The sequence below is a fragment of the Coccomyxa subellipsoidea genome, assembly GCF_000258705.1.
Source record: "Coccomyxa subellipsoidea C-169, whole genome shotgun sequence".
Classification (NCBI taxonomy): Eukaryota; Viridiplantae; Chlorophyta; class Trebouxiophyceae; family Coccomyxaceae; genus Coccomyxa; species Coccomyxa subellipsoidea.
This window is the reverse complement of record NW_005178023.1, coordinates 1,167,998-1,188,938: the sequence shown is the minus strand read 5'-3', so window position 1 is coordinate 1,188,938 and position 20,941 is coordinate 1,167,998. Positions and strand designations below refer to the sequence as shown.

Below are 20,941 nucleotides of genomic sequence, written 5' to 3'. Positions count from 1 at the left end.
AATGTCGAGCTGTTCGGGTACGGATTATATGATTGAGAAAACCGAGAAGCACTTTTTCCAGCTCCAGATCACTGTCGTGACGGCTGACCCTTTCATTTAAACGCAGGTCAGAAGTGCGCATGTCACAAAATCCTTCCAGCTTGAATCTAGGTACCACAGTTTGGGATGCTAGCATTGTGCTTGCAAAATTTCTCGAGAAGGTGAGTTGCTTGTTTGCCCTTCCTAAAGCCAGGTGACCTGGGGATGCCAGGTTTTCATTGGCAATACAATAAGCATCAGGTGAGTCACTCGGATAATTTGTCGGTGGCAACAGAATGCCCGGAAGGGGGAGTTCTCGCGCGCGAATGTCAAGGGCAAACGTGCTATTGAACTGGGAGCCGGCCCTGGCCTGGGCGGCATGGCCTTTGCTTTGCTGGGAGCGGAAGTACTTCTGACAGACCTCGCTGACATTGTGCCATTGATACGCAAAAACGTGGACGCCAACTTCACAACAGCTGCCTTGCATGGTGCCGTCCCTTCAAACTGCAACCCCTGTATCCGAACCCCCTGTATCTCCTGCTGGGCATTTGTAAGAGTTCATCACGCATGTGCATGCAAGGATGCATATTCTTTTCCTTGTCCAAAATCATATCCTGCGACATGTGCCTAGGCAGGGAGGGGCCCTGGGGCCAGCAAGCTGGCAGAGTGAGCGTGCAAGAGTTGGACTGGGGCAATGAAGAGCACATCAGCCAGGCAGCCGGGCCTTTCGCGTATGTGCTGGCAGCTGATTGTGTTTACCATGAGGAGCACCTCCTTGCTCTGCGGCAGACCATCATCAGCCTGTCTGATCTGAAGTCGACAGGTCTGTCCAACGCACTATTCACGCACTATTCCAGAAGGTGTCTGTGTTTGAAGCAGCACAGTAAAGCTGGTCTGTGTCCCCAATGTGATGCCCAATACCAAGCCCAGCACTTCTTAACAGGTGATCCTTCGTGTGGTCTGTGCAGTGATCATTGCGAACGAGTTGCGATCAGAGTCTGTCCAGTCCCGCTTCACGCAGCTTTTCGAGGAGCAATTCACAATCAAGAAGGTGCCGCATGCAAAGTTGGATCCAGAACATCGCCACTCTGCAATTCTCTTGTATATCTTGAAGCGACGGAAGCATTTTTTTGCAACAGATACTGAGCCAGGCGTTGGCTGATGCTAATTACAAGTGTCACTGCGGCTTGCATGTAGTGATAGCACTGATTGCCTTCGCTAAGAAGAGAGGCTCTTCTCATTTTTTTGAGGCCTAAGCCTAGGCCTAATCACTTGCGGACGCCTGTAAATCAGCAGTTGTTGCTGCCAGCAAAGCAGGAGCATGCAGTTAACATGATGATCTTTTCAAACATGATGATCATTGACGGTTGGCCAATTCAATCCATGGTAGTACCTTCCAATTGGCAATATCCCTGAGCTTGAGCGTCTCTCTCGAGAGTCTCTGGAGTCTGCTGGCGCCGGCATGCTTGTGCTCACTGGGACTTGACAAACTTTAAAAGTAAGCTAAAGTTCAAGCAAGTCTTTTATTTGAAGTGACGCCCTTCACTTCCGGCGAGCAAGTTGCCACAGTGCCACCAGTGTGCACCGTGCTGTGACAGGCTCATGCAAATTCAAGTATATCTTTGAGTACAGATTCCTTCAGCATATGCATTGAGGTCCTCACGTATCATTAAACAGCCTGCTGAGGAAATTGCAAGAAGCTGAAGCGGGTGACATGCCTGAAACCCTGAAAAGGGCCTCGTGTATCAAGTCACCTTCTCCTCTGGAGCGCTGTGGGCAGTTGCCTTAATCAGGCAACGTGCCAGTTGGCGCTGCAATTGCGACTTCGTTCTTGCCCACCACCAAAGGAATCATCCACACCTTCTCGACACACTTAGCCAAGTAGTTTCTTACTTGGATTTGAGTGTCCTGTCTGAGGCGCTGCAATCATGAGCGTCCAGCAGCGCACCGCTGATCCCAAGTCTGATATGAGGTTTGCAAGCTTTCGGGTGCCCGACCATCCGTCCGAAGCCTCCTTCGAGGATCTGGAGGCCGGGAACAGTGAGGACATGGAGGGGAACATCAGTGAAGAGTCTGCAGACCTCAATGCCGAAGGAGGAATGACAGTCGCGTTCAAGGTGATTGCAGCCCTGGCCTAGCTTGGGATCTTTGGCCAGCGTCAGGCTGGAAGAGCTGCCTGTCTGCGCGCACTCGTGCCTGCGCGATTTTCCCATCGTGAAAGGCTTATTCGTGAATCAATCGCTTCTGCCGGCGCATCCACGGCCAGGAGTGTAGCAGTCGACTTGGCTGTCTGACGCACGTTGATCGCCTGATTCTTTTTGTCTCCGACTTCATATGCATTGTATATTTAGAAGTGGTTTCGTTTTTACACAGATCAAGCATCTAAGTAGTGATTTGTTCTACAGCACCAAGAAAAATCTAGCTCCTAACCTTTAGTAAAGTCAGACCTCAGGCAGGCAGATGTGTCAACCTCTCTCACGGCTTCTTGAATCCTTGTCCTTTCTTGCAGGATCTTTCCTACGAGGTGTGGAACAGCGCAAACAAGAAACAGAGACTAAAGTTGCTGACGGTCGTGTCTGGGTTCATGCCTCCTGGCCACTTGTCCGCCCTGGTACGCCTTCTATTGCATGCCCGGCTGCTGTCTTCGCATGTGCTTTCCTTGCAGCTACTTAATTGCTCATTTTGCTAGGATATGGCAGGCACACACACACATATATCAGAATGTTGTCAATACCCGGGTTTGCATGGTCTCTCCTGACTTCGCTGGTGTTGTGTTGTGCAGATGGGACCATCAGGATCTTCAAAGACCACCCTGCTCGGTGAGAACCCACGCATCCCCCATTTGCTGCGCAAGTGCCATCGCTGTTGCCTTGTTTGGATCCAACGAGCACCACTGTACACAAAAATCATCGCTACAGGAAAATCTCAAGTGCGCTCTGGATTTGGCTCCGCTGACCAATTTTCTTGTGCTCCAACAGATGTCCTGGCTGGGAGGAAAACGGTGGGCACCATTTCCGGCAAGATTCTCTTTGCTGGACAGCACGCCACGCGCACCTTCCTCAGACGCTACACCGGCTATGTGGAGCAGTTTGGTGAGGGGCTCTGCATCACTGCAGCTCCTACTCTGCCTGCAGTCGGGCTGTTGTGCCTCATAGCATTCCTCAATGGCTTGCAAGGAACTTGCATGCCCTGATTAACCTGCTTGCATGCAAGCGAGTCCTAGGCTACTCCCTGACCGCAGCAGTGCCATTTATTAATATTACACGCTTTTCCTGCCAAGAGGCAAGGTGCGTCCTGCAGAGAAGCTGCCACGATTCTACCCCTAGCAGTGTCATTGCTACAAACAAAGCTGATGGGTGGGTGCTTTGGCGCGCAGACACGCTGCTGGACAACCTGACGGTGTACGAGATGCTGGCGTACACCTCGGAGCTGAAGAACCCGATGTCGGAGCCCTTTGAGAAGAAGCGCGCCAAGGTGGAGATGGTCATCAACCAGCTCGGCCTCAATGGCTGCCGCGGTGTGCGCATCGGCAACCCTCTCGCCAGGGGTATCTCAGGTGACTAACCGAACACCTTCCGCCAACTCTGTGCTCTCAGCCTGCAGCCAGCGCAGATAGTTGCCCCAGTGTAAGCTGCGCAACTGTAAAACATCTGCTTGGTGCAATGGATTCTGCTGTGGTGTGAACATGAGGAGCGGGTCAGCGCTTGACCTTGTGGTCTTCTTTTGTGGGATTGTCTGTGATGTGATTTTGCAGGAAATCGTGACCCTGGGATGTGGGGCCATGTTGGTTTGGACGGCATTTTAATGCTGATTGTTTGTGTCTTCCAGGTGGGCAGTGCAAGCGTGTGAACATTGGCATTGCGCTGGTGACCAACCCCCGGGTGCTATTCCTGGACGAGCCCACATCTGGCCTGGACTCATACACATCCAACGAGGTGAGACTTGCTCTCGAGTTCCAAATTCGAATTTGATATGCCGCTTCACCCAGCACCCAGCCAGATGGTTTGGCTTGTAGCCCTCGTCACAGCAGAATTCTTGTCTTATGTGATAGTATGCATGCAGGTGATGACAGTGGTGAAGGGCCTGACAAAGACGGGCATCACCATCTGCGCAACCATCCACAACCCCACGCCCTACTGCTTCAACCTCTTTGACCGCCTCATGATCCTGCTGCACGGCCGCGTCGTCTACTCTGGAGAGAACGGTGCGCAGCCTAACCCATGCTCCTTGACAGCTCCCTGCGCTGTTGAAAGGCGTGTCAATGTTGCCTGATTGCATGGCTGGGAGGAATTTTGTGCATCAAACGTGTTGACCTTGCTGCATTCCTTTGCTCGGTGATGTCTGGTCGGGGCCTTGGAGGCACTGTGCTCGGCTGACAGTGCATTGCATTGCATGGCTGGAAGAAAGTGTCATTCTGCGTGTTGACCTTGCTGCATCCTGCTGCTCCGCCGAGTCAGATTGTTGTACACAATGCGTTGTGCTGACAATGGGTTGCATGGCTGGGCAGGTCCCGGCGCGGTGCGGTACTTTGAGCAGTTCCCAGGCGTGAAGCCTTTTGGGCACCGGGGCTCCTTCCACAACAAGGCGGAGTGGATTGTGGACCTGACGACGCGCGCGGACCGCGAGGGCAAGCACGCTGAGTACGCCGACCGCTACGACGCGAGTGACCTCAAGGCCGCCAACCTCAAGGAGCTTGACCTACAGCTCGACCGCGGCTACCGGGTGCGCCATGCACGACCCTATCATGTTGATCATTGACCTTGGGATGTCATTGCTGATGTTTATTTAGAGGAAGGGGCGGAACAATCTGTGCGTCTTCCCCCTTTGGGACTTGTGTATGAGCCGGCAAAAGCATCTCTATTGCATCTTGCCGCGCTTGCCCTGCGGGACAGATCTGAAGCTGTCAGCTATCTGTGTGGCGCCTGAGGTTGTTGATATGTGTGCATGGGCAATGAATAAAGAGCCAGGGTCTGACTGAAACGCGTCTTGTGGGCGTGCAGGTGTCGGATGAGCAGATGAAGGAGCTGGCGGTGCGGCGCGAGACCACCAACCCCTGGTACTGGGGCGTGCGCACCCTCATCAAGGTCCGCTTGCCTGCCACAAGCCCTGCAGTCATGATTTGATCGCAGCGCAGCATGCATGCGTGTATGCAGGAGCTGATGCAGTCCAGCAGCTCGGCCAATGTGGATCTCAAAGCACCTTCTAGTGCTGTATTAATCACAGGGGACATCAGCTGTTATGAGAGCGCCGCAGCATGAGCATGAGCGGTGCAGTTGCTGCACAGCCAGTATGCATTATGGGGTTTATTTAGCATATCTTTGACCATTCGGCTGTTGATGTGCGCAGTGGCGCGCGACGAAGGACTTCCGGGACGTGACATTCCTGGGCCCGCGCATTGTGGACAAGCTGGTTCTGGCCCTGATCATCATGACGCTGTACTGGAAGGTGGGCGACAACCATAAGCTGTCCAACTACAACAACCTGGCCGCCGTGCTGTTCTTGTGGACCATCCTGCCCGGCTACGCAGCCGCCGCCTTCATCCCGACCATCGTCCTTGAGCGGCCGCTCTTTGTCAGGTCAGCAATCCACCGCACTGGTTTGCTTTTGCTCAAATTTTGCCATGCGCTCAATCATCTCATGGTGTCCCTTTGCCTTGGGTTGAGTGCAGCCTATGATGCGCCTGCCCATCATTCTCAAGCGGGCCTCCTTGTGCCCTCCTCGCACATTCACCTTTGTCCTATTGCTTGTGGCTGACTGCACAACACATGAGTTTCTGCCCATCACTTCCAAGCATGCTTCATTAGCCATTGCCTGCCCGCTAGTGGACAGCCGGGCATTTCCAAGATTATGGTATCTGCTGGAAAATTGAGCTGAGAAGTCTGCCATGCAGGGAACGGAATGATGGGTTGTATCGACCAATCACGTACGTAATATTCAAGATGATGGAGGAGATCAGCATCACCCTCGTCAATTCCCTGGTCTTTTCGGCCATCGTGTTCTTCCCCCTCAAGCTCACCGGAGACTTCATCATCTTTTGGCTCATCTTCTTGACCACTACCGCCATCGGCATCGGTGAGGCCCTCTCCATTTTTCTTTGCATCTTTTCATCCTGACTGCACCTTCTGCAAGATTACCAATCCATAGCGAGACCCATTGCTGTCCTGGTGACCGCCAGAGGCTGAGGACTTCACATCAAGGGAGAGCGGGGTGCAAGAAAGTGGCCAATGATGTCATCGCGTGTGCTCACGAGACAGTGTGCTGGTGTGCAGTGCTCGCCTATGCCATTGCATCGGTGTCCCCCAACATGGACGTGGCCAACGCGGCGCTGCCTGCGTACGTCACCAGTCTGCTCTTCTTCGTCGGCCTGCTACTGCGCATCCAGGATCAGCCGGCCTACTGGAAGTGGTGAGCCCCTCTTGCATGCACCCTCATCTGCAGTTGCACCCTCCCCATACATATGTGTCCTGTCCTGAAGCCAGCTCTCACAGTTGCTTTGCAGCAAGTTTACTTGGTTTTGCAGAATTTTTACAAGAGTGCAAGTATGGAGTGATGAAGGGGGATTGGGTGTGGTGCAGGTACGGCTACATTGACTTCTTGAAGTATGCGTGGAGCGCGCAGATGATCAATCAGTTTGAGACTTCCCACACGCGCGTGCTGGAGGGTCTTACGGTGCGCATCTTGCTTTCTCTCATTGACCATTGTATCATGGACACTGCTGGTTCTCTTGTGTTGATATCGTTGATGGTTGATAGCTGCTTGCATCAAAAACCTGGGCAAGTAGTTAAGAGTACTGTGTGGTCTGCAGGTCTTGGAGTTCTATGGGTTGGAAAAGCAGAACAAGTGGGCCCAGCTGGGTTATGAGTCACTCTTCTTCATTGGCTTCACAATCCTTGCCTGGGCGGTGAGACCCCTGCACCATCTCCTGTCTATTGCAATCTCTTTTTTGCCTTGCTTTACTCCATTGTATATCCTTGCTGTACAAGACGGTGTTTTGAGGTGGCTCTCTTGTGCAGGCACTGGCATTTGTCAGCCACCAGAAGCGCTAAGGAGCACTTTGGCGAGACCTGCTGCACAGTTGCAATGTTGCAGCAGATCGTTCCTGGGAAATGGCTGGCTCCTGAAAAGGAGGGGCAGAGAGGATAAGAGGCAGCTGCATCCGAGTCACAATGCTTTGCTGCGCGCACCAGAGAGACAGCATCAGCAGCGTGGAATCTTGCAAATCAAATTTGATTCTTCTGTGGTTTTCCATGTGTGACCACCACCTTTATGAATTTCGTTGGTCAGAACACAGAGAATAGAAAACAGTGTCAAGAAAAGACTGAAGAGCATGGACAAGGCCTGTGTCACTCCCACAGAATGCAGAGAAGGGCCTGTGCATTTGCTGCCCAGACATGAAGATAGCGAATTTGGCGTGCCCAGAGGCAACTATAAAGGATGTGGCGTGTAGCTTCGTACGGCACGCAGAAGGCAACCTTTTTTGGAGTAGTAAGTGGTGTTACAAAGTGCATGTGTACTCATTTAGGATAAATTAGAGCATGCCGGGTTCTGGTCTGTATGTACATCCAAGCTATGCCTCTGGGCAGTTCTTCCTTTTTCACAGTATGTTGCTCTTCAGTCTCTGTAGTTTGTCGATGCATACCTATGTTGCATAGCTTGCTATCTGCCCCTCACAATACACGTGACAACGCTATATGTAAGATCTATTACTCAACTCCTGTTGAAGGCTTGCATGCGATAACAATTTATACCCTCATGCCCAGGGTCCCATACCCTGTCGTGGGGTCGTGCTGATAGCCGCAAGACACACATTCAGAATCACCAGCTCAACGCCAAAAATTTGTTGCCTTCCAAGAGTGTTAAAAGTACATCGAAGCTTGAAGGTACAGAGTCTTTGCAAGATTACAGATCCACCGTCCGCGAGGTTGTGACGCAATACAAGGCCTGCAAACAAGAATCAGAGCTCTGAAGCAAGCAGGAATATCTTCGCCACGGCAGCCTAGACTTTACCAAAATATTTTCAAAGGCTTCACGACACATCTGTGTGTTCCAGCACCTTCTCCAGGTGTGGTCCAGGTGTGATATCTCTGAGGCATCCCTCCTGACTACCTTCGTTCGTATCTGTTGCCATCTGCTCAATGTTCAGCATGCAGTAAGCGTCAAAATGGCCCTTCCTCATCAAGAATTAATGTATCTGATGTTCTGACTCCGCGCAGGAAAAGTCGCCGTAGAGAATATCGAGATGGCGGCAGCCACGAAAGACAAATGGGCCGACATGGACAATGAGGACGATGACTTGGGTCCTGTGGGATGGGTTTTAGAGGAAATAATGGCCATCAAGTCTAAAGAAGAGGCGGAAGCCGCTAAGAAAGCTGTCAAGGAGCCAGTGGAGGACAGGAAGGTGGAGCCTGAAACGGTGCTGGACATCATGATCTTCTTTGAACAGGCGGAGAGGCAAGCAAGAGAGGAGGCAAGGATGATGGAGGATGTGGACGCCCTGCTGGAGCTGGTTGTGGGGGAAACCCTGGGGATTGAAGAAGTGCCCACCAAGGCGGCCAAGCTGCCAGGGTAAGCTCACATCAAGCCCATGCTCTGCTGTACTCAGGCATCCAGATTTCATTTTGAGGGTACTTCCCGATCTGAACAGTCGTCCTGCCTCACTCGATCTGGGTAGAATCAGAACCCTTATTGCTCCCACTGTCAATGCAACTCAGTGCTGAATAGCACATTTAATGACCGCTCATTGTTAGGCACCATGCAAATTGCATGTGATGACAGCAGGATCATTTGGCTGACCCTGGGTGGAATGTTGCGCCAGGGACAACAGCGACAAAAGCTGTGCCAGCCCCGCGGGTGTGCTGAGCCAGCCACCCTCCACAGACGGCAGCCCACCCTCTTCTGGAGACTGCACCCCGCCCACCCCGGCCCGCTCATCCCCAGCGAAGACACTCGACCTGCTCACAGCCGTCAAGGCAGCGGTGCACGCACACAGAGAGCAGCACTGCGCCACATCAGCCGGTGACAGCACAGCTTCTGACAGCTGCCAGCTTCGCAGCAGGAGCCGGTCAAGAAGCCGCAGCCTCCAGGTATCTCTTGCAGGCTCGCAGCCCAGCGGCCAGCGGCAGTCAGGGGACCTTCCCAGCGTCCCACAGAGTGCCAGCCCAGATGCAGCAGAGCTGTGCAGGTCATTGCGGCGGGCTCAAGCTACCCTGCTGGCCACTGCCTGGAGTGGCTCTGCGCGCCTGCCAGCAGAGCTCAGACAGCACTCCAATGTCCATGCTAGAGTGAGCCACAGCACATGCTGCATGCCCAGCAACGCAGCTGCTGTCGCAGCTGCAGCCCAGCAGCGCAGCGCTCAATGCCAGAAGGTTGCTCCAGAGCCGGCCTGCCAGTCAATATCAGTGCAGGCTGCGGCCGGCAGCGCTGCTAGAGCAAGTGTCAGAGCAGCCATGCAGAGCAGGGCAGCTTTTGCCAGCAGGCGGGCGGCCCCATCGGATGCCTGCCCACAGCCCAAGAAGAAGAAGACCCTGCTGCAGAAGATTGGGGGTATTGGCAAGGCATTTGTGTACTCTCTCTGCATCTACCCGAGGCAGTGGGATGGGAGCGTGGAATATTACTCCGGGGCAGTGCACACTACTACCACACAAAGCAGAACGATAATGTGTTGAGCAAAACGTTCTGCATCGCCTCATGAACAGAATCAGGACTTAATAGCGTTGTGAACAATGAATGTTGAGGCATGTTGCTTGATGAGGGACATCAGTGCCAGAGAAGGTGTTGGGAATTGGCTGGTGATTATGTTGACATGACATCATGTTGCAATGGTGATGTCAAGAGATTGAGCAGTGTTGTGCGCCATGGGCGGGCGAGCATTGCAAAGCATTCAGAAAATCCAGTGGGCATTTGAAGGCTGTCATCTCAGATGGGCCCCAACTGGGTGTTGGATTTCCCTGAACAGAAGAAATATATGAAGAGGCGGCAGCATTACAGATTTACGCCTTTGTAATGGAATACTCCGTCGAGCTTTCAATATGACATTGCATGCATGATGCATATAGGCACACGGATATTATTTCTGCATCAGGGCCTTTTGCTGGGGCCTGATCAAGTGGTCATGGCACTCTCTTGATCACGTTGAGGTGTAATAGCTTATTACTATAACACTGCACAGACACCAGGATGCTGGACAAGATTGATTGTCTGACGTTGTTACACACTGCTCCTCATCTCGCATTTACAGATCGTTCATGTCCAACCTTCACGCCAGCTTTCTCAGACCGTCGTATATTTCTGCAGCAACCCACTATCAACAACAATTCGCCCAAAGGCTGGTCCAACGAGCCCTACAATGCTCGGGACAACCCCCAACTCTTAGGGGAATATGATGAGAACAGCGCTTCACAATCCCCTGCGTGGAGTTTCAATTGGCTGGGCGTGATCAAATATCTCCAAGGATTTGACATTGCTCTCAACAGATATGTGACGCTTTGGGCATTAGCAGCGGCCTAAAGGTTCACATTCCACCCAATCACTTCTTGGCTCCCCAGGTGAAGATGCGGGAGAAGGTGCTCTTGGCCTCCTCCTTGGCAGTGCGGTGCTCCAGGGAGGGCGCCTGGATGTAGTTGAGCGCGCTGTCCAGCATGAACGGCCGCACCGCCACCGATGCCGGCTGCGGCGGCACCCGGCACAGCCGCGTTGGCCGCCCCTCCCCGCCAGCAAACGACTCCCACCGGTCCAGATTGTCCACCAGATAGCGCGCCGCCGCTGTGGGACACACAAGCACACAGCTTGACACTTCCAACATGCAGCATGGCAAGTGCTGTGATCTTGGGAACGACTCTTGCATATACAAATCTACCAAGATTGAGTGCATTCAGCGGACATAAAGAGTGATGAAAGAGCTAAAGATTGCAAAAGACGGAGATACTTTGAGTTTTTACAGCAATGCTGCTGGGTCTCTTGGTCTGCTGAAGTTTGTGTGCGAGAGGCTGAAGGTTTTGAGGGGAGGCTGGAGGGATGGAAGCCTGGTGTCGCACCTGCAGGTTTGACGTCCAGGCCGAGCTGGTCGATGCCCTCCTGCGCCTCCTGCTGCGTCAGCATCTGCTGGGCCACACACTCTGCATGCGCAGCACATCGCCACGCCTGCACGCATCCCCACCCGTGTGAGACACCTCTCATGCAGCAGCTTCCATCCATCAATCGCCCACTGAACACCGTAACACAGGCACACATACCAGAGCACATGCAGAACGCATCAAGTCCGAGCCAGATGTTCCACCGTGCCAACAATGCTCCCCGCCCATAAGAGAAGGGACATGCAAAGGCCACGGAATAGGGTGGGGCCCAGAGAATCTTGCCCAGCTTGCCAAGAGCGATGCCGACAGAAGGATCGCATTTGTTGCACATGCGGGCAGAACATTCAGGGTCCTGCAGAAGAGCAAGGGATGGCGCACACACCTGGGTCTGGGCCTTGAGGGCCTCTAGCTCGGCGAGGTCCTCTGTGCTGGGACGTTCCAGGTCGTCCCAGGCGGCCTCGGCCTGCTGCACGCGCTGCGCTGTGCGCTGGAACAGGCCCTGCGCCTCCAGCGGCTTGCCCGCTACCAGGTACGAGCGCGCCGCGTAGAAACACCGCAGCGCCTGGAATGTCGCCCTCTGCAGCCCCGCGCAAACCACATCCACCACACCTCAGCATAATACTTCCTCAACATTCCCAATCCCCAGCACCAAGTCCTCCATGAGTCATTGCACTTATATGGCATATGACTAAGGATCTGTTTCTTCAGTCCCAAAGACATGATCAATGATGCCAGGGAGTCATTTGATGCAGATTCCCTGCAACAGAGCCAACTTAGAAACTCCTGACAGGCCGGTGCGGTCCCTCCCACACCCGCATGTCAGAATACCGAATTTGCTCTCTTGAGGGATGCAGTCAAGCCAACATGCGCTATAAATTCAAGAGGAGAACAGGCCGGGCGCGCCTTGGCGGTGCACTCTTCCAGGAGGATCTCTCCGGCGGCGCCCCCCAGCCGCGCAGCATTCTCGCTCAGCTCCTTCACGGCGCTCATCATCGAGTCGTACAGCCGCACCACGTCCTCAGCCTTGGCCGGTCCCCCCTTCTCCGCCTTCACCTGTGCACCACACCAGCCTGCTCGCTGTATAAATTTGAAAGGATGCACTCCAAGAGACCGGGCCAAATGTCCGTCATTCCTCCTTGCATGCATGTCTGGCTGACAGACTCCGCTAGCACTCGGTGGTAGAACTACCGCAGAGCCCATGATGCTGCACGCAAGCTTTGCAGGGTATCACTCGTCAGTAGAATCACCGACAGCCGTTCTGTTTTCCCGCACCATAACTTTTTGCGCTCACAAACACCTCAGACCCTGTTGCTTGTGAGGGGGCGGGTGCCATGCCAGCAACGCCAATCAGCATGAAGAAGTACTAGTAACACGCAGCTTCAGCACCACACCTTTCTCTTCTTGACAGCTTTCTGCACGGTGGGCTCGGACTGGGCGCTGGCATCGTAGCGATCGCGTGTGTCGGCCACCTGCGCCTGGCCGCGCTCGATGGTGCGCTCCAGCTGCAGCCCAGTCACCGTCACATCCAGCGCCTTCAGCTCATCCACCCCGGACGACGCCTCATTTGCGCGCCCTGCGTGCACCCGGCCAAAGCACATTTACCCACAGAAGCAAGATATTGGAGACTCCCAGCAGTAGGAGCTTCCTGTCCACACGCTTGATCCTGCTGCTTGGATGGCATGGCAAGGTGAATAACGTCCTTGGAGACGTGGTCAGCGACAATAGCATCTTGACTGGCGTCCTGCAGAGTATGGAGAATATTAAAGGCGCCAGGCGCCTCTATGTTAAATTGAGGGGGAGAGCTCTTGCACCTCCTGAGATAGAGTGCCTGACATAGCCCTTTGCCTCGTTGAACGCGGCAATCAGCGCATCATAAAGCTCAAGCACCTGGTCCAGCGGCTTATTGGCAGCCTTGGCCTCATCCACCTGAATACACATCCAGATTAAGGGGAATTGTCATCCAGAATACCAGCATAGCATGGGCTTCATTGCCGCCACGGCAAAACTAACAATGCACAATTGATAGGAATGTACCTGTTTGCTGAGATCCAGGGCATTTGCCAGGGTGATCCTGACGCGCTCTGCAGCCACCACACTTGTGGTCCCCCTCCAAGCAATGGTTGACACCCCCTTGGCCGAAGCGCCCTGCTGGGTGCCTTGCTGCGCAGCCAGCGACTCCAGCTTTGACTGCATCATGCCAAAAACCGCATCACACACATGATCTGCCATAAGATGACAAGTTAGAAGACATGAGCAGAGTCCTCTTTGGCTTCTCTTGCAAGTGAGATAATGAATGGTCGCTGTACAAGGGGATTGCCTGGATGACTTTGGCGCTGGGGCTGTCAGGCACACTGAGGCCGCCCGCATCATCGTCGTTGCTCATCTTGAGCTTGTACTTGCAGAAGCTGATGGGCGCCGCCAGGTCGTCCAGCTGCTTGTGCAGCAGCGCCTGCTGCTCCGGCGAGCCCAGCCTGGCCAGCTCCTGGTACACCGACCTGTTGCCCCACAGGGAAGAACCTCTGTACATTTTCATTGCCACAAAGGACAGTCTCTCTCTCTGAAACCAGAATACTGATACATCAAGGGAGGCCAGATCTAGCAAGGAAGATGCTTCCCAAAGCACTGGAAGAAAGCGGCGTAAACAATCCAAGTGACTCTGAAGCATACACACATATCAGTTGAACGAGTTTGGGGGACTCACTTTGCCCTTGCCAGCTTGGCGAGCGCAGCCTCCCACTGCTGCTTCTCAAAAAGCAGGTTGCCAGCCATGAACAGAGCGTAGGCCTCTGTTTCCAAAGCTGTCCCGTCAACACAGCACTTGGAGGCCAGGTCTGACAGCTGCCCTGCCAGCTGCGCGGCCTTGGCAAGGCGCCGGATCATGTGTTGGCGCTTGTACGAGAGCGGCTCCTTCTCCAGCTGCGCCCTCATCTCCATGGCCTGGCTCCAGCACCGCTCTGCCCCCACCAGTGGGATCAGCAGGTGCCTGCAGAGTGCACCAAAAGGATTGTGTCTCCAAGCGACTCCCCGACTTGTGCACACAGACACTAAGGAGAATGACCACAGTGCGAGGGACCTAAAGTGCTCCTGATAGAAAGATTCTAATCATCCTGTCAGGGAGTCAGCAGAGTACTCACCCAACCTCCGTGACAGTGTTGGCATCCAGCTTTCTTGGGATGTACTTGCCGCGTCCATGCGTCATTTTCACCGCCTTGTAAAGCCGATGAAGTTTTCGGGTGCAGTACTGCCTGATGTGTACACAAGAGGAGCTTTGCTTACAGCAAGTCCTGGATCAGCAGCCAGAACATCCAATACTAGCAGCTACAAGGAGATCACCTGTAACGCGTGTAATCGCTGTGCCGCAACCCATGCTGTGCCTGCGCAGTCTTAACAGTCTGCAGAAGACTCAAAGACAGTAAGGGAGCTGGCGTGACCTCATCACCCTCATCAACATTCATCGGCTCTGCAGAAGATTGAGCCTCGGTTGCCGCCATTATCTATTGCAGCTGATGAGAAGCAATCTATCCTGACAACTTACAAATTTCGATCTTGGATAATGCATCCATGGGTGCACGGCACGGTGCATTGATGATCCCAAAAGCCCAAGGCCATATATGGGGGCGTGCCATGCCAGCGGTAAGAAAATGCTGATTGGATCGTTGACTGTTTGATGCTCCTTAATTGGTTCACATATCCTACATGAGCTAATGGTAGTTGTGCAAGAGTAAGTAATGATCGTTGTTGGCATCCCTAAACTTTCAAAGTCGATGTTAGAGATCAAGATGGACTGTTGATAATTCATCCCTTATGAATGTCTTGGGAAAGGTTGCGAGGGGTGTTGGTGGATACATCGCAGGTCCAGATGGAGGTGAGATTTGTCAGGCTTCTCTTTGCACTGCAATGAAAATGCGTCAACCATCAGTCTCTGATACAAGACAATTTGTCGCCGTGCAGGTAAATCTGAAGCTGAAAGAGTGCAACAATACCTCCAGCAAATTTCTGATGGAGCATCCCCGGAGGAAAGGCAGGACGCCGTTGCCGAACTGAGGGACCTGCTTGAAGGACGCATTGAGGTACCCTCACTCCTTATATCATATGAAGACTAACACATCATCAGATCACATTCTTGAGCACGATGGTCGATGCAAGCAGAGGTCCAGCATTCGAGGATCCAGTTAGGCATGCTGAAATTTGCTGTCCCTGGCAGGCTCAAATAGCCCTTGGAAATGGAGGCTTCCCTGTGCTCATCAACGCCCTGAGAAAGGAACGCGACGATTTGGAGCTTGTCAGAGGCGTTCTGGAATGCCTGGCCATTGCTGTGCAGCCTCGAGAGCGCGGGTCGCATTGCCAGGTCTGTGCAATGGACCACCCTTCTCGAGCCAACTTTGATGCTCATGCAGTGGCAGCAATCCAAACTTCATGAGATTGTGCATGCCTGAGTCATATTTTGTAGAAAAGGAGCACTGAAGCCTTGATCATGGCCTGTTCGTGGGTGCAGGGACCTGATCCCAGCGCGATCAATGCAGAGCTGCTGGCCAAGAGCCCAGACACTGTGCAGCTGCTACTGGGGTTTCTGGAGGAGGAGCCAGCAGGCATCAAGGACTTCTATGTGCGCTACCACACTGTGCAGCTTCTGACAGCCCTCGCTGCCAGCGGCCCCTACCGCCTCCAGGGGGTGAGCAAATCTGCCTAGGCTTTGTCAGATGATTGGATGAATTTGGGCCGGCATCGAGAGTGACTGATGCGCATTCAATCGTGTTGACCAGGCAATTCTGTCGGCGCCGATGGGGGTGGTGCGGCTGATGGACCTGCTGGGGGATGCGCATGAGGTCCTTCGCAACGAGGCCCTGCTGCTGCTCGCCGGCCTGACACGCTCCTCTGCAGACATCCAGAAGATCGTCGCCTTTGAGGGTGCCTTTGAGCGCATCCTGCAGATTCTTGAGTGAGTCCCTTGACTTGGGATCCCGAGCCGCAGCTGCTCATGCATGTTAAAGCACTTTTCCTGATGCGGATCAACAGCATGCGCCTGCTTGGGCTGTAATAAGTGCTGAAGTCCTGGCATTGGGACCTCTAAGTGTTCATGTGTGGTGTTATGATGTGCATGCTTCTGTATGCGGCAGGGAGGAGGGCTGGTCTCAGGGCGGGATCATAGTGCAGGACTGCTCGGAGCTCCTGAAAAATCTCCTGCGCAACAACCCAGCCAATCAGCTCATGTTCCGGTGTGTTTCCTTATCTATCTGCTGTGAATGTATCTGGCTGCCGACATAATTGAGTTATGACCGTCGATGACACATGCTGCCTGGGCGCAGGGAAACAGGGCACCTGGCAAAGATTGCATCCCTGCTGCAGCTACCAGCCGAAAGGTCTAGGAGAAATATGCCGCGTCAAGTGGCAGCCAATCTGCTGTCTTCTCTCGACACGTTTCTGCTGCTTATCACTCCTCCATCACCTACTGCCAAAAAGGTCTGTCTGTGTCAGTCCCCTACCCCTTAAGACTTCAATCCATCCAGGTTAAGCGCTTGTTTGAGGACAGCATGTGCCCTTTAGAATTCTGAAGAGTCTCTTCCCTGAACAGGACAAGGCGCAGGAGGAGAGTTGGGCGGCGAACAGGGCAACATTGATGAAGCATGGTGTTCTGGATCGCCTGCTCGCTCTGGCTCTGGCGCACGGCGGCGTCGCATCTCCACCTGTCCGGGGACAGGTCCGCACCCATCTCTTGCACCTTACATTGTCAGTGCATGCATGCATGTGAGGCTTGCAGTCTGCCCAGAAGCGAGTCCAAATAGGCTGATGGGCATTATGGAATAGCGTTTTCAACAGCAAATGAGAAGCAACCATCTGATTATTGTCAAAACAGGCAAAAGGTACAATTGATCTAGTTGACTTGCCTTCGCTGCAGGCACTTGTATGTATGGAGCGGCTCATAAACGGCATGCCTCAGTACAAAGAAGCCCTGATGAGCGCAAAGGTCATCGGCGCTGGCGGGACAGAGCTGCCAGCGCTGCAGGCAACACTTCAGGTACGTTTGACGCTGTCCTCCTACAGCCCTCCCTGCTATAAATCAGTGCTTTAATCGGCAAAGTACTGCGCATCTTTGTCTCGCAATTGCGACAAGGGCAGAGTTTTATATCCTATCCGTGCACATGTGGCAGACGGCCTTGAGGGCGGCGGATGCAAAGGAGGCAGCCGCTGCAGAGCATGTCCTGCAGGCGTTCTGCCGGGACAACAGCGAGGGCCAACGCATGCTGGCAGCCACTCTGGCACCCGTGGGAGACACGCATGCCGACCAATCAGAAGGTGCCGCCTTCCTGCCCTGCAAATTCTTCCTGTTGCACCCCACTCACGTGCGCTATGCAGGCTCTTGAGCTGACACATAGCAACGCTGTAACTCTGCTTTTTTTTAGGTCACAATAGCGCAGCCGACTGATAAGGCCCATTTGCATTTCACGGGCCGTGCCGCAGCTTCACCTTGGCTACTTGTGCAATCTGGTGTTTGAAAATAAAGAACCCTCGAATTGCAAAGTCCCCTGTTGGTTGCGTTCAGCCCGGAATTTTCGGTACCTCTGCAGGCCGGGTCGGCACGTTTGGCGGCGAGCTGGTGGGCGCTCTTTTCGGCCCGAGCGCTCCGGCGACGGCGCGCGCGGCGGCCGTTCTGGCGCACTTGTTGCGAGGGAACGCCATCTGCAAGCAGCAGGTCACTATTCCAATCACGAATTGGCCCTGTTTCCATGAATGCATCACCTCCCCAAGAACATGTGGCTGGAGCTCCACGTTGTTCATCTCATACTAGCCATTTGTGACTGCCTCGACCGCCCAAAAAATGGTAAGAACTTCCAAGATTGACCGGCCCCGCACCTTGGCTGCAGACGCACCTTGCCTTTTGGCACGACATGGGTAAAATATTCCTTATAATAAAACTGACGAGAAAGTGTTAAGAAGGGGTTCTGGAGGTTGAATAAGCCAGAACACTGCTGAGCAGGTCCTGGCGACGCCGCTGGAGGTTCCTCAGGCAACCACCTCGGAGCCGGTGCTGCTGCTGCCGCAGTGCTGCCGCTACCTCAGCCTCGCGATTAGTAACGGCCGCCACGGCGAGGGCGGCCAGTGGCTGGCAGTCTGCGCCATTCTGCGCCTGCTCACCACCTGGACGCAGGACTGCACCCCTGCCGTGGATGCCCTCCTCGCACCTGCCGGCCGCATCCCCATGCTCCTCGACCTCACCCAGCACAAGTGCGCCCTGCGCTCCTTCCTCCCATGCACCCCTTGGCTTTTTCAAAGGCACCCAAAGTCATGTTGTTGCACATCAGCCACCAACCTCTCCAGTCTCACTAGTGTGCACTGCTCTGCTGTATAAGTCTTGTGCCGAAATTTTACCAGCCTTGGCATTATTTCACAGATGTTGTTGCTGTGTGGTGATTGGAGCAGCGTGCTTATGTACTTGCTCATGCAGAGATATGTCTTTGAAGCTGTTGTACATGCAGCTTTGGGGCGAGGTCGGTGGTGTGCAATGGCTTGGCAGCGGTGCTGCTGGGCGTGTGCCTCTTACACAGCGTCCCCACGCAGCCGGTGGGCTCTCAGCAGGAGCATGTGACGAGGGCAGTGCTCCTGGACATCATCAGCTCGCGCATCGGACTGGCTGCTTTCTTTGGCCTGCTGGACGCCCTGAAGCAGGAGCCCTCCCTTGTGCAGTCAGCCGCTGGGCCTGCAGCCCCCAGGCCTGTCTCCCGCGGCGGGCCCTCCCAGGACGAAGGTGCCGGCTCTGCCGCATTGCTTTGTTAACGTCCCTTGTTGTCCTGATTTGATGCAAGGTGCGTGATAACACCCTGTCAAGGACAGTTGGTCTTGCAAGAGCATGGCGGCGTCCTATCAGGATACAAGATCCTGAGAATGCAAAGACGCAGATATTCATTGTATGAGCTGAGAATCTGTAGACTGCAGCAGGAGGCGCAGGGGAGAGTCCCTTTGATCAGGAGTTTGCGCAGTGGCTGCCGGGCTGCATTGAGGAGGTGCACAAGGTGTCCATGGATGGCCTCAGGCGGCCGTCCGGCGAGTCACCGGACCCCCAAGGTGCAGTGGACTCAGATGAGCTACAGAGCGCCAAGGCCCGGATTGCAGAGCAGCAGAGGTGAACCTCCTACCTGCAACCTTCCTGGAAGTGCCTTGAATGGTCTTTGCAGACGCTGCTCGCTCTGACATATTATACAGTATTATAGTTATATATAGTACACATATTGTTGTCAAGCCCTGTAAATTATGCCTTGCGATTTCTTGAGTGAGCAGCAACTACTGTCACAGGGCGTTGGAGGACTTGCAGCATCGCTTGAGCCAGAGCAACGGCGCGGTGTCAAATGGCAGCACCAAGGAAGCAGAGCGGCAGGCGGCCGAGCGCATCAGCGCAGCCGAAGCAAGGACCAGGCAGGCCGAGGCGGACGTGGCGGCTGCTAGAGCTGACCTCAACAACCTCAAAAGTACGTCGGGCACCCCCCCTGTCAATTAATCAATGAGACAACTATAGGGCCAAAAAGGCCCTCATGATCATGCTTGGTGAAGGACCTTTTTAGAGTCATCCCAGGGCATGCAAATGCCATGTTTTGATGTGTCCGCAGCGGTGCAAACCTGCCAAGGGTGTCACTGAGGTGTCTCGAAATTGTGTGTGTGTGCAGGCCGCCTGGCGGCCGCAGAGAGGGAGACCGCGCAGCACCGGAGCGCAGCGGAGGAGGCGCGCGCCGCGGCGGCAAAGCTGGAGGCCGATCTGGAGGGCCTGAGCGGCGCGTACAACAGCCTTGAGACGCACTCCTTCACGCTGGAAGCGCGAGTGCGCCAGCTGGAGTCCTCGCCTGGCGCTGATGTGGCGAGTGGTGCTGCGGCAGAGGCATCTGCCGAGGCCTCTGGTGGAAACGAGGAAGAGGAGGATGACGGGCTCAATGACCTGCTCATCTGCCTTGGCCAGGTATGAAAAGCTCCATCCCAGATGAGACCTTTGCAAGAAGTTCACATAGGACATTACATGTGCTGCAGAGAAGTGTGTGCATCAGCATGTTGGCCCGGCTTCTTGCATGAAGACAGCGGCCGTGGGTCTATCATACTGACATGGCACAGGGTATTATGTGGTGTTTGCGTGCTGGGATGGGTGCTGAAGGGGGCAAGTGCTTTTGCAGGAGGAGCAGAAGGTGGAGCGGCTGAGGAATAAGCTGGAGGGGCTGGGAGTGAATGTTGACGCCCTTTTAGAGGGCATTGGGAATGATGACTATGATGATATTGATGAGGAAGGTGATGCTGACAGAAAGGAACAGGACTTGACTTGAGATCTTGGGTACTATAATGCTACCATGTATTCACTGATATTCTTGTTGGACTCAGATTGGACCTGAGTGACTTTAAACCAGCGGTGGCGACTTGTAAACAGAGACCAATCCATGGACGTTCGCCCTGGGATGTCAAAGTCTGCTCACCTGGTCATCTTCTCCACTATGCATGAGGGCTGTAGGCACTGAAGCTCTGGTAATTGGCACACAATGGCCAAACCCTGCCGTGGAAATTTGACAGTGACCATGCTCATTACTCCAGTCACTGATTGGTCCTAGGTATACCATAAAGATTGATGCTGAACGTAATGGGCTCAAATTTTGCAAGATATTGTCAACATGGATTGGTTTGCACGGTGCGTGGGAAGGAAGTCGCACGTGCATGGCTAGCTTCCTCTGTTGAGGAAGCTGGAAGGATGAGGGATGTTTTGCAGCATTTCTGTTCATTCACTTGATCGCAGGAGTGCAACTGGATTGACTGGTATAATACTGCATTCTTCACAGTACTGGAGACGTTGTTTCTGCATCTCTCTCTACTAAGAGTGTTCTCAC

At 53.9% G+C, this 20,941-nt stretch overlaps 4 protein-coding genes across 4 annotated transcripts; 3 read left to right on the top strand and 1 right to left on the bottom strand.

The window, feature by feature from the left end:
* Positions 1–119: 119 nt before the first annotated feature.
* Positions 120–1,180, top strand: COCSUDRAFT_38412 (hypothetical protein; the record flags this gene model as incomplete). The annotated part of the gene is made up of 4 exons (XM_005643712.1): positions 120–200; positions 314–511; positions 673–841; positions 987–1,180. 4 exons carry the CDS (start codon positions 120–122, stop codon positions 1,178–1,180), a joined length of 642 nt encoding a protein of 213 aa, XP_005643769.1.
* A 693-nt stretch (positions 1,181–1,873) lies between these two features.
* COCSUDRAFT_31416 (P-loop containing nucleoside triphosphate hydrolase protein) lies at positions 1,874–7,730 on the top strand. The gene is made up of 15 exons (XM_005643711.1): positions 1,874–2,135; positions 2,528–2,629; positions 2,801–2,837; positions 2,997–3,110; positions 3,395–3,574; positions 3,847–3,953; positions 4,081–4,222; positions 4,526–4,740; positions 5,019–5,102; positions 5,365–5,594; positions 5,909–6,090; positions 6,288–6,423; positions 6,594–6,687; positions 6,824–6,919; positions 7,032–7,730. The coding sequence occupies exons 1-15, from the start codon at positions 1,947–1,949 to the stop codon at positions 7,062–7,064; spliced, it is 1,941 nt and encodes a 646-aa protein (XP_005643768.1). The 5' UTR covers positions 1,874–1,946; the 3' UTR covers positions 7,065–7,730.
* A 527-nt stretch (positions 7,731–8,257) lies between these two features.
* Positions 8,258–9,683, top strand: COCSUDRAFT_59707 (hypothetical protein; the record flags this gene model as incomplete). Its single annotated transcript, XM_005643710.1, has 2 exons — positions 8,258–8,583; positions 8,834–9,683. 2 exons carry the CDS (start codon positions 8,258–8,260, stop codon positions 9,681–9,683), a joined length of 1,176 nt encoding a protein of 391 aa, XP_005643767.1.
* Positions 9,684–10,158: 475 nt separating this feature from the next.
* Positions 10,159–14,640, bottom strand: COCSUDRAFT_68021 (hypothetical protein). Its single transcript, XM_005643709.1, has 11 exons — positions 14,424–14,640; positions 14,225–14,335; positions 13,792–14,073; positions 13,408–13,585; positions 13,125–13,277; positions 12,902–13,016; positions 12,482–12,663; positions 11,955–12,143; positions 11,473–11,667; positions 11,052–11,157; positions 10,159–10,779 (listed from the first exon to the last, which is right to left on the bottom strand). Exons 1-11 carry the CDS (start codon positions 14,579–14,581, stop codon positions 10,544–10,546), a joined length of 1,905 nt encoding a protein of 634 aa, XP_005643766.1. The 5' UTR covers positions 14,582–14,640; the 3' UTR covers positions 10,159–10,543.
* Positions 14,641–20,941: the final 6,301 nt, after the last annotated feature.

What these genes read in the sequence shown, in the direction of transcription:
- COCSUDRAFT_68021 (XM_005643709.1), bottom strand. Translation starts at nt 14,581, where the DNA reads ATGGCGGCAACCGAGGCTCAATCTTCTGCAGAGCCGATGAATGTTGAT. An exon ending in AACACTGTCACGGAGGTTGG is followed by an intron (nt 14,074 to 14,224) that starts GTGAGTACTCTG and finishes TGCACTCTGCAG; the next exon opens with GCACCTGCTGATCCCACTGG. An exon ending in CTCTTGAATTTATAGCGCAT is followed by an intron (nt 11,668 to 11,954) that starts GTTGGCTTGACT and finishes GCGGGGCTGCAG; the next exon opens with AGGGCGACATTCCAGGCGCT.
- COCSUDRAFT_31416 (XM_005643711.1), top strand. Translation starts at nt 1,947, where the DNA reads ATGAGCGTCCAGCAGCGCACCGCTGATCCCAAGTCTGATATGAGGTTT. An exon ending in CGGCTATGTGGAGCAGTTTG is followed by an intron (nt 3,111 to 3,394) that starts GTGAGGGGCTCT and finishes TTTGGCGCGCAG; the next exon opens with ACACGCTGCTGGACAACCTG. An exon ending in CAGCCGGCCTACTGGAAGTG is followed by an intron (nt 6,424 to 6,593) that starts GTGAGCCCCTCT and finishes GGTGTGGTGCAG; the next exon opens with GTACGGCTACATTGACTTCT.